The 12,477-nt window shown below is 42.0% G+C and overlaps 1 protein-coding gene across 2 annotated transcripts; it reads left to right on the top strand.

Moving 5' to 3' along the window:
- The first annotated feature begins 5,243 nt into the window (after window positions 1-5,243).
- LOC123760147 (uncharacterized) lies at window positions 5,244-12,307 on the top strand. 2 transcript variants are annotated; one of them, XR_011229343.1, is made up of 4 exons: window positions 5,244-5,343; window positions 8,417-8,504; window positions 9,387-10,665; window positions 10,700-12,307. XR_011229343.1 is itself a non-coding variant. In XM_045745665.2 (3 exons), the coding sequence occupies exons 1-3, from the start codon at window positions 5,274-5,276 to the stop codon at window positions 9,715-9,717; spliced, it is 489 nt and encodes a 162-aa protein (XP_045601621.2). In that variant the 5' UTR covers window positions 5,244-5,273; the 3' UTR covers window positions 9,718-12,307. The 2 variants fall into 2 exon arrangements, 1 of the variants encoding a protein (XP_045601621.2); XM_045745665.2 differs by having other exon boundaries at window positions 9,387-12,307.
- Window positions 12,308-12,477: the final 170 nt, after the last annotated feature.

Here is a 12,477-nt window from a genome sequence, read left to right on the forward strand (position 1 = left end):
GTCGTGATGGTCAAGTGGATTAAGGCGTCTTGTACATACCAGTTGCGTGGCATCTGGGAGTATGGGTTCGAGTCACTTCTGGGGTGTGAGTTTTCAGTTGCATATTGTCCTGGGGACCATTCAGGCTTGTTCGCATTTGTGTTCCTCACGTGTGCCCCAAAGAATGAGGTGATTTGGTAAAATGCTATGCCCAAGATTACTATCCGAGTGCCGGCGGTGGGGTGGTTCAAATAGCCTCGGCTATCACCTCATTTTGTCCGGTCGTGATGGTCAAGTGGATTAAGGCGTCTTGTACATACCAGTTGCGTGGCATCTGGGAGTATGGGTTCGAGTCACTTCTGGGGTGTGAGTTTTCAGTTGCATATTGTCCTGGGGACCATTCAGGCTTGTTCGCATTTGTGTTCCTCACGTGTGCCCCAAAGAATGAGGTGATTTGGTAAAATGCTATGCCCAAGATTACTATCCGAGTGCCGGCGGTGGGGTGGTTCAAATAGCCTCGGCTATCACCTCATTTTGTCCGGTCGTGATGGTCAAGTGGATTAAGGCGTCTTGTACATACCAGTTGCGTGGCATCTGGGAGTATGGGTTCGAGTCACTTCTGGGGTGTGAGTTTTCAGTTGCATATTGTCCTGGGGACCATTCAGGCTTGTTCGCATTTGTGTTCCTCACGTGTGCCCCAAAGAATGAGGTGATTTGGTAAAATGCTATGCCCAAGATTACTATCCGAGTGCCGGCGGTGGGGTGGTTCAAATAGCCTCGGCTATCACCTCATTTTGTCCGGTCGTGATGGTCAAGTGGATTAAGGCGTCTTGTACATACCAGTTGCGTGGCATCTGGGAGTATGGGTTCGAGTCACTTCTGGGGTGTGAGTTTTCAGTTGCATATTGTCCTGGGGACCATTCAGGCTTGTTCGCATTTGTGTTCCTCACGTGTGCCCCAAAGAATGAGGTGATTTGGTAAAATGCTATGCCCAAGATTACTATCCGAGTGCCGGCGGTGGGGTGGTTCAAATAGCCTCGGCTATCACCTCATTTTGTCCGGTCGTGATGGTCAAGTGGATTAAGGCGTCTTGTACATACCAGTTGCGTGGCATCTGGGAGTATGGGTTCGAGTCACTTCTGGGGTGTGAGTTTTCAGTTGCATATTGTCCTGGGGACCATTCAGGCTTGTTCGCATTTGTGTTCCTCACGTGTGCCCCAAAGAATGAGGTGATTTGGTAAAATGCTATGCCCAAGATTACTATCCGAGTGCCGGCGGTGGGGTGGTTCAAATAGCCTCGGCTATCACCTCATTTTGTCCGGTCGTGATGGTCAAGTGGATTAAGGCGTCTTGTACATACCAGTTGCGTGGCATCTGGGAGTATGGGTTCGAGTCACTTCTGGGGTGTGAGTTTTCAGTTGCATATTGTCCTGGGGACCATTCAGGCTTGTTCGCATTTGTGTTCCTCACGTGTGCCCCAAAGAATGAGGTGATTTGGTAAAATGCTATGCCCAAGATTACTATCCGAGTGCCGGCGGTGGGGTGGTTCAAATAGCCTCGGCTATCACCTCATTTTGTCCGGTCGTGATGGTCAAGTGGATTAAGGCGTCTTGTACATACCAGTTGCGTGGCATCTGGGAGTATGGGTTCGAGTCACTTCTGGGGTGTGAGTTTTCAGTTGCATATTGTCCTGGGGACCATTCAGGCTTGTTTGCATATATATATATATATATATATATATATATATATATATATATATATATATATATATATATATGTATATATATATATATATATATATATATATATATATATATATATATATATATATATATATTTATACTGTATATAAGCCCAGCGCCAAATAACCATCGCTATGGAATTCCTCGGAGCAAGTAATTATCAAAAGAATTAGACACCAAGCCTGTCCTCGGGGCGACATTGACGTCACATGTTTCTTCCGTCCAGACAACTTCACAGAAAAAGGATTGCAGCGATAACTCAAGAAATTAGGTAATAAACTTTTCTGGCCATTCTCTCGCTTCAGCGGAGATATGTTACGAATATCCAGGTCAAGTTGTTTGCGCCTGCTGGATTGAGTTTCAGTACTTGGACCCCGGCCTTTGGTTGTTAGTTTTCTATGCAATGGGTTCAGAAACTCTTAGATTTATTTATATATGCAATGAGTGGTATTAGACTCGAATATCTGCTGAAAGCTTACTCTTCTTAGACCAAAGAAATATTTCTATTGCATTTCTGTGGAATACCTGCTCCTGTAGCTTCAATCCATACATAGTCTCTCGTCCTTCTGTAGCACGAGCTAAACATATCATCTTTATCTACATTTTGTAAAACTACAGAAGATCTTGCATGTCCAGATCATGTCTTCATTTTCTCGTCTCTTACCTAAAGTGTTAAGAACTAATTCCTATAGTTTTCCCCGCACTCAAGTCCTCTCAGATCTGGGGCCGGTCTTGTGCCATACGTCTGAACTTTCTCCAGTTTTGTTGTGCTGAGTAGGGAGGGAGGCTGAGAGGGTTGTAGGGAGGGAGGTTGAGAGGGTTGTAGAGAGGGAGGTTGAGAGGGTTGTAGGAAGGGAGGCAGAGAGGGGTTGTAGGGAGATTTAGCAATTTAGTTAAATTATTAAGCTCCCATATACCCATCCTGTGGGTGGTAGTGGACCCCATATCCATCCTGCGGGTGGGAGTGGACCCTATATCCATCCTGCGGGTGGGAGTGGGCCCCATACCCATCCTGCGGGTGGCAGTGGACCCCCATACCCATCCTATGTGCGGTAGTGGAAAACAGAGGCACAAAATAGCCTCAGAAACTGAACCCCCTAAAATTAATTTGACTAAACTAGTTAGAGTCGTGATAAGTTACACATAATTGTATTTGCTTACCAAGCACCCACTCCATCCATGCTATGTTTGGGGGAGGGGGAAGTTTATAATGATATTAACATGCACTACTCACACAAAGAAAACTTGAAAATTTCGGTTAAAATTTCTAGAAGTACATCGTTTTTAATTATCTCTAAATTCTACGAATTTTTCACATTCAATTTCACAGTGACACAGGTTTGTGAATAGTTCTGTTGACAGAGAGTATACATTTGGTCAGATCTACTTCAGCAGCTGGTATAGACTTTTTTAGGATAGGCTACAAGTACCTCTAGCCTATAAATCGTAACGTCTAGACTCAGAGTATGCTGATAGATGACCCAGAGATATGTAGCTCTTTCTCCGTGATTATTAAATTGAATAACGAGTGTGAATTTCACTCTGCCTCAGGTCCACTAAATTGTGTTCTCGGTATATTGCTGCACTCAGGCAGCAAAATACCGCTGAACTGCATCGATTACCGCTGAACTTCGATTTCCATCCTAGGCAACCCTCTATGGTAATCAACGGATTCCTCGTTAAGAGCACAAACTGTATTGACCTAGTTGTGCTTACGGAGGTTGAGCTTAGGCTCCTTGGTCTCGTCTCTCAACTGTCAATCAACTGGCGTACAGGTTTCTGAGCCAGTTGGGCTCTATCATATCTACACTTGAAACTGTGTATGGAGTCAGCCTCCACCACATCACTTCCTAATGCATTTCATTTATTAACTACTCTGACACTAAAATAATTCTTTCTAATGTCTCTATGGCTCATTTGGCCATTCAATTTCCACCTGTGCCCCTATGTTAAATAAACTGTCTTTGTCTACCCTATTAATTCCTACGAGAATCTTGTATGTGGTGATCATGTCCCTCTTAACTCTTCTGTTTTCCAGCGACGTGAGGTTTAATTCCCGTAGTCGCTCCTCAGAGCTCATGCCCCTCAGTTCAGGCACTAGTCTGGTGGCAAAACTCTGAACCTTCTCCAGTTTAGCCTTATGCTTGACGAGATATGGATTTTCTCGTCTCATAATTTGCCTTTCGATACGCCAGCCCCTTCTTTTCTAGTTCTGTTTTGGAGGAGACTGCTCCTAGCTGTACCAGGTACGCAAATATCAGTACACTGTGATCACTCATTCCCAAGGGGGCTTGCAACTTAACTTCCCTTATATCCGACTCATTCAGGGTTGCAACCCGTTCTCGCACTTGCTTATTGTCAATATTGGCTTTTTTAATAAGTGCATATGTGACATACTAATTGATTGTGAATATTTTAGTTTACCTTGAAAAGCTTCATAGAAAACACCAACCTCACCTAACCTTCTTAGTATGTTAAGATAAGCATCTTATTGCTTCTTATTTACAATTATTACTTAACCTATCAACGGTATAGGTTAAGTAATAATTGTAATTTCCGTTCTCGCACTTGCTTATAGTGTGAATATAGGGTGAATATCAGATCAAGCATGGCTGGTTCGCCTTCTCCTCTCATTCTTATCGGTCCATTGATGTGTTGGCTTAGAAAGTTTCTTGTTGCCACGTCCAGCAGCTTAGCTCTCCATGTGTCTGGTCCTTCATGTGGTTCTCTGTTCTCCCAATCTATCTTCCCGTGGTTGAAGTCTCTCATGATTAGTAGTCTGGATCCGTTCCTGCTAGCTACAGAAGCTGCTCTCTCTATTATGTTAATATTGGCTATGTTGTTTCTATCATATTCCTGTCTGGGTCTTCTGTCATTTGGTGGGGGATTATATATGACTACTATTATAAGTTTTGTCCTGCAATTGCTATGGTACCTGCTATGTAGTCACTGAAACCTTCACAGCCCTGAATAACCATCTCCTCAAAACTCCAACCTTTTCTTATCAGCAGAGCTACACCACCATCACCTCCTCTTCCTTCTCTCTCCTTCCTCTCTACATAGTAATCTGGCAGAAACACTTAATTTGTTATGGTTTTCGTTAGCTTTGTTTCTGTGAGTGCTATTATGTCTGGGGTTTTCTTCTAGTGCCCATTCTCCAAGTTCACTTGTTTTATTTGTAATCCCATCTACGTTAGTATACATTGCCTTGAAGCTCACTTTCTTCTGTTCATTCTCTCTAGCGCGCGCGCGCGCGCGCGTGTGTGTGTGTGTGTGTGTGTGTGTGTGTGTGTGTGTGTGTGTGTGTGTGTGTGTGTGTGTGTGTGTGTGTTTTCACCTAGTTGTGCTTGCAGGGGTTTAGCTCTGGCTCTTTCGGCCCGCCTCTTAACTGTCAATCAATCAACGGATTATTTTTTTCACACACACACACACACACATCCCCAGGAAGCAGCCAGTAACGAGAGACCACGGGGTGAGAGTGAGGCATACACAGGTGTCAACCAAACCCCAGGTGTTCACCCCAACACTTGTTCACCGTGAGGCGGTGTCGCTATGGTGGGCGCACTCTACTCTCGCACGGGCGCACTCCCGGGCCGTCCCTTGCTACCGAGGAACACAAACAGTGAGTCCTTTTTCTTGTACTGTCAACATTCACCAAGCACTCTACCCGTCCACACACTCTCCTCTGAGTGCGTGAGCTACGCACTCAACAAACATCGGTGTTTGTGAAAGTGTTCTGTGCAAACGAGTTTTGCTTCGTGTGTGTTCAACGAGCTGAACCCAGGTTCGATTCCCGGGTAGAGCACGTTTCCGAACACCTGATTCTTCGATCACCTGGCAGTAAATAAGTATCCGGGAGTTAAGCGACTGTTGTGGGTTGCATCGCGGGAAGGTCAGGCGCTGGCCTAGTGAGGACCTCAACAAGCTAGTTACACAACGTAAACCCTGTCAGAGTTTACGGGCTCACCATAGCCCGTGCTACTGGAACTTATTGCTCTGAGTAGGTGAATCTAGAACAACAACACTGTCAGAGTGCGCGGTGGGTTCCAAGGTCCTGCGCCAAGCTGTATGGTATATATGATGTTTTTATATCTATACCTAGCATAGAGTGTCTGCTTGTCTGTCTGTTCAAAGTTAGAGGTCATGCTTCAAAGTTGGGGGTTGGAGGCCCAATTCCCCCGAATTGGCAGAGGGAATGGTCTGAGGTACGGGATGAACATAGGCTCGTCGAGGGTCGCCATAATTCAACAGTTAGCAGCGTGACAGGGGCACACTCGGACCCCCACGACGACTTTTAGCACTGCCGGCCACTACACAGACAAAAATATTTTGAAGAAAATGCACATAATATATTTTTCATATATAAATGTACATTATTATGCACTGATGTCGGGAAAATTAACAGAAATTTCCTGCTGTTTAAACTAAGTCAATAATCTCATAAAACACGTAGATTATATTATGAAAGATTTCCAATAGAAAACGAAGCCAACTTACAACTTCCAAAGGGGGAGCTTTAATGAGCAAATCCACAAGGGCCGTGATGAGGGGTTCGAACCTACGCACGGGATGTTCCTAGATGAGCCTTAGTCAACTGTGCCACGACATGGTAAGTCATTGTATACCAAGTAGTATGGTATACCATGACATAATTAAATAATTAATAATTTATTGTGTCGGGGGGACAGACAGCCAGTTTATCAATACATGTTAAGCTTATATCCAGCATTCTCCCCAGGGTCGAGTTAGTGACCCTTCCCAGGAATCAACCACACAGTAAGCTGACTAATTCCTGGGGTGACAGGATGATGAAGATTAAGCCACCCAAAAGGTGGCACGGGCATGAATAGCCCGTAAGTGGTGGCCCTTTTGAGCCATTACCAGTATCAAGAGCTGATACTGGAGATCTGTGGAGGCGCGACTGCACCCTGCGTGACGGGAGATGTCTCCCGGACCAAATGGTGAGCAAATGGGGGTGACAGGAAACGCACTCAGCCTTTTCTATCCCGCCCGGGACTCGAACCCGGAATTCTGGACTGTGAGTCGAGAACAAACCCGACTGTTCTACCGCGCGCGGGTTGTGACAGGCGATAGCTGATGGACGGATGAGAATGAAGGAACCGATATACAAAGCACAATACTCTATTTGTTTAACCTTCGTGATTCCATGTTTATTGTCTCGCGAGGAAATCCCTAGTAGATCACCCGGAAGTACTCACCCTGCGGAACACATGAAACGGGTTATGAAGTGCGAGACGAGCGGATAAAGAACACTTTAGTCTTAGTGTTTTTCCTGCCCGAAACGCTTCGCGTAATAGTGGCTTTAGGCATTGTATGTACTAGCTCTATCTATAAATCCATCAACGTTTTGTATCTCACCTTGTATGTATGTACTTTACCTGAATAAATATTTGATTTGATTTGAAAACGAATGGATGGCTGACTGGAGACTCCAGTCAGCGCAGGGAAGCCTCTTCCCTGCGTCGCATGGACAGCGACGGCCGTTAGGAAGTAATGACATACATCTCACATATATAAAGTTAATTCTTCTGTTTAGAAGTCCGATTGACATCATTGTGTGTATTAATGGATTTCACATGCTACGGGTACAACCCTGAGTATCCAGGTTTAGCGCTCCGTGTGTCCCTCGCAATTACGGCGGTGATTAGGAATCCGTATTGATTAATTGGGTTATTACAGTGTTAAGTGAGGCTGTTGCTTGGGGGATCCATTAAATCGTTCAAGTGGAACTCCCGTATGACCCTCGGTTGTGATGAGCTTTGCTCGTCCCAAACCGTAAAGAAACTCCCAAATGTATTAGTGTAAAGTTTAGTGAATAAACATTGTTAACTATAAAATAAATAAATGTTTATTCAGGTAAGGTACATACATACAAGAGATTTTACAAAAATTGATAGATTTATAGATAGAGCTAGTACATACAATGCCTAAAGCCACTATTACGCAAAGCGTTTCTGGCAGGCGAACTATTTGATACGTTTGAGCGAAACCTTCTCATGTAAGAGATAATGCGACTCCTTATGATAGCCTGAAGTGGCGTGATTTGTTGTAGTGTTCTCCCCGGCCAAGAACTGTTCACGAGAACACATGGCCCGATAAGATTAACTTTGGAATACTTGCTGAGGGAGGCCGTTATCGCCTGAGGCCTTTATCTCGACGAGTAATTCCTGGTAGCGGTCTGATAATAATAATTTATGTATATGATATTCAAAGGAACATGTTACAGTGGTTACTTAGTGGGTGCAATAATTTTATATTATATAAAACCGTCAATTACGCACAGTGTTATGGCCATAACTTAAAATAATAAAGGAATTTAGTTATACATTTATTGGGAGAATTTTCTCTTAGTAAGCTACCCCGTCTAGCCGTAATGGCTTGGCGCTCACTCCTAATAGTTCCCGTTCTTAGTAAGCTAATACATAAATTGTTTCGAAATTTAGCAAACGATATTCACTTTTTTGTTAATGATACTCAACAATGAAAGGCATAGACTACTTTATTGTATAGTCAGTTACTTTACTGACAACTACAGTATAGTAACACTACAGATACAGTATTTAATACTCACAATAACAGCAGAAATTGTCTTGTTTATGACGAAGAAACGCGTGTGAATTTTGGAATAATCTTAGGTGTGTATGTTGATTATTCCTAAACTCTGGACTCTGCAGAACCTGAGTCTTCAGTGATGGGGGAGTCTTCGGGCAGAGGTCAGGTCACCTTTGACGAGAACCACGTCAACATCAAACTTCCCAACAGGTCAGATAACAGTACGAAGTGTGTTGAAATTGAAATTGAAATTGAAATAAGTTTATTGAGGTAAAATACACACAAAGGGATGAGGTAGCTCAAGCTATTCTCACCCCGTTCAGTGCATCGTGTTAATACATACATATATACACACATCACAAACAATAAACATATTACCACACATTCTGAGAGATAAACATCTACATTTCCTGAAGAGTGTTTGTGTAATACCGTCTTGTCTGTCTTGCTTGGTTCTTATTAGTTACACAGTTGTGGAGTTTATTGTTTTAGTATTATTTTGAGCAGTATCACATTTGTTATATACGAGAATTACTCTGTAATTCTAGTGAATAGCCTAGTCTTCGAACTGCTAATTAGGATACCAGTTAATCATTTAGACATTTAATTGTTAATTGTATAGTCATATAAGTTATTATGAAAAGAAAGCATTAACTACTACTAACATTAGCATTATACTAATATTATACATTACATACTACATTGACTAACTAACTACTATATATGGATTATAGAATTGCATGCATATCGCTATAACCAGCTCGAATGTCAATAATTATTCATGTAAATTTTCTCGTTCTGTTGGTACCAATGTGCCATTAATTTGTCAACAGCATACCTTGGAGTAATTTTCGAGGGGAGAGAAGGAATAACGTTTTTCAATTGCATTCTGCACTTCATATTATTGCATTATGCACTTCATATTATTATTAAATATATATATATAGGTTTTCTTGGTTAAGGGAACACTTTAACTAACCCGCAGTCGGTTTGCCTCCCTTGAAAAGATAAGAGCCTAGTCCTCCTGCAAGACCTGATCAGAGGTTAATGTATCACAAACCAATTATACAATGTTGTTTCTTCCGCAAGTAGGTGTCGGAGATGCCAGTGCTACAGCGAGGACCCCGACGCTCCTTCCCTGAGGGAGAGTTACGTTATTCTTCTGCGACGGATGATGACGAACTCCCCGGGGGACGCGTGTTTCCTGGTGTGCCTGGCACTGCCGAGCCTGGCACTGACGGTGGTGTCACTGTTGCTGCTGCTCCTGGCTGGCTACCGCACCGTGGCCGGAGCTCTGTTCCACTGCGGCATCTTCCTCTGCCTGGTGTGGGTGTTTGTGGTCAGGTACTTCGGCCATCGCTACTCCAAAGTCTATTCCACAGAGCATGACCTTCTGTGCCTAAACACCGCTAGGATTATATGAGGCTACGGAGAGCTATGTCCCAACTTGGCTGTGCTTGAAAATCTGACGGTTTGTTGTTGAAAGTCTGTCTGTGTGTGTGTGTGTGTGCCAGTTAGTTGTGACATTTGTTTGTGAGTGGGTCAATTATATTGGGACTTGATCAAATTGCAAAAATTTTGGCAGTATTTTTACATTTACTGACAAAATCCTGCTTCGGCATTGTTTACAACGTTAACAAAAAGCAGGTCTATGATTTGTGGACAGAGAGTGTACATAATTAAGTGTTCACACTTACACTGAAGGCACAGGTTTTATTTAACGGAAGAGCACATATTCTCTTCATCTTGGAAAATATACTATGTCTCCACATATTACATTGTCGATGATTTAAAAATTATGTTTTTACTCTTCATATTATATATATAATCCTAATTGATGTTTTTCCCTTCTATTTGTATTGTTCTGTGTATTATTACATAGCCATTGTATATACTGAAAGCTAAGGCAGCATGTAACAATCATTAAACTGAACTATAGGACTAAGTATCCCAGTTTCTAATATTAAATCCACACTACTACTAAGTGTCCCGGTAAATCCACACTACTAAAGGTTACCGGTCCTCTGTACCGAGAATTCAGGGTTCGAATCCCGGGAGGGATAGAAATGGTTGGGCGCATTTCCTATCACCTAATGCACCTGTTCACCTAGCAGTAAGTAGGTACTCAGGTACCTGGATATAAACCTAACGTGTATGAATACACTCAGGCTTCCTGTACTCCGACGCAATGAATTATAAAACTACAGAAAACTGGATTTCATAGAAGAAAAGTCAGACTTAATGGCCAAAAAGCATTATAATTAAGAGCTATGATTTGTCTAGCATAGCACAAGGCGTACACCTGTGTCTCAGCAATTGAAATAATTAACTTGGAATATTGTTATTTATGATAGATGACTACAGTAGACAGGTGACTACAGTAGACAGGTGACTACAGTAGACAGGTGACTACAGTAGACAGGTGACTACAGTAGACAGGTGACTACAGTAGGTGACGAGACTTCCGACACTGAGCTGAGAGTCCAAGCCTAAACTTTATGAATTCAAATTCAAATTCAAATATTTATTTAGGTAAAGTACATACATACAAGGAGTGATACAAATATTGATGAATTTTGAAAGGTAACCAGGACACTGTCTTGAATTTAGACAAAGATATACCCGTAGCTTTGTAGCTATTTAATTCATTTACGGCTATTAGGGGAGAGCTTCCTAGTGCATCTTAAGTGCGCTAGTGCAGGCTAGTGGACTCGTCTCTGTACAGGCTAGCAGAATCTAATTTCCATTCCATGTACGATAACCATTCAGCGAAATGGGTGTATTAACCGAGAACGTAGCGGGTTAAAATGTTTTGTGTTTGGAACATTTTTGTTCTGGATATTAGGTACGACATACATAACAAAAATTTGCTGGGTTTTAAAATACAGATAGAAAAGATCATCCGGGCAAATGTGGGGACCTTTGACAAGCCGCTAGCTTCCTGTCCTCGTCGAGGCCACTAGTATTAGTGGCTCTCTGGTAAATTCAGGTAAATCCACCGCTGCCTATTGGATGTAAAGGATATGTTTATTGTGACACTGGCTCTCCACATAAATAATAATAATAATAAATGTTTATTCTTGTACATACATACAAGATGAGTTACAGATTGTTGGATTGCTAGATAGAGCTAGAACATATTATGCCTAAAGTCACTAATATGCACAGCGTTTCGGGCAAAAATTGTGGATGTTGCTATTTATTGGAAAAAAAGACGGGAAAAACACTTAGACAAAACTAAAACTTAAAACTAAATGAGATCAAAGCATAAATAGAATTGAAATAGGGGGAAAAAAGATACAAAACTGATAATTACATGATGGGTGGAACAGCAGAAATTGCAACAGAATAGCAGAAGTAATTTTAACTAAATAAACAGAAGACTACAATTTTCTTCAAGTTTATACATGGCAGATAACAGCAGTTAAACAAGTTGGTCAATAATCAACATTATTTGAAAATAGCAAGTTACAGGTTGACATTTACGAGGTAAGTTAGGTTACATGGACTTTATTAGGTAGTTCTTAGTTTTTCTCTTAAACTGGTTGAGAGAGGTACAGCCTTTGACATGATTGGGAAGGTCACTCCCAATTCTGCTGGGTCCCTTATTTTGTAGAGCATTTCTAGTTTGGTTAAGGCGCACTTTTGGAATATCAAATAGGTATTTATTTTTGGTGTGATGCTCATGAGTTCTGTTACTACCTTCTAGGGAGCGTTTAAAGTCAGGATTGGCATTACAGTTCAGAGTTTTAAATACATAAACACTTGAGAGGATGTGCAGTGACTTAAGCAACATATGTCAGTTGCTTAATTTAGAAACAGTAATTGTGGTCGGTCTCTGGCCCAATGTTGATGTGACGATGTGCATTGAATTTTGTAACTAGTTCATCAAGACTGTAACTTGCTTAGCTAAATGAATTGTGGGGTCCCTGAGCCCATTATGTGCCTCTGTAACCCTTTCCACTACCGCCCACAAGATGGGTATGGGGTGCATAATAAATGAACTAAACTAACTAACGGTGTTACACTTTCTCTAATGTAGCTATGTCCTTCTGAAGAAGTAATCTCCACGCTTGGATACAGTAATGTATCCTATACATTTTTGCATCAGTTTGCACCAGAGAGACAATTGAATCACTACCTTCTTTTCCTACTGATATACATTATACATATATATATATAT

The sequence above is a fragment of the Procambarus clarkii genome, chromosome 22, assembly GCF_040958095.1.
Source record: "Procambarus clarkii isolate CNS0578487 chromosome 22, FALCON_Pclarkii_2.0, whole genome shotgun sequence".
Lineage (NCBI taxonomy): Eukaryota > Metazoa > Arthropoda > Malacostraca > Decapoda > Cambaridae > Procambarus > Procambarus clarkii.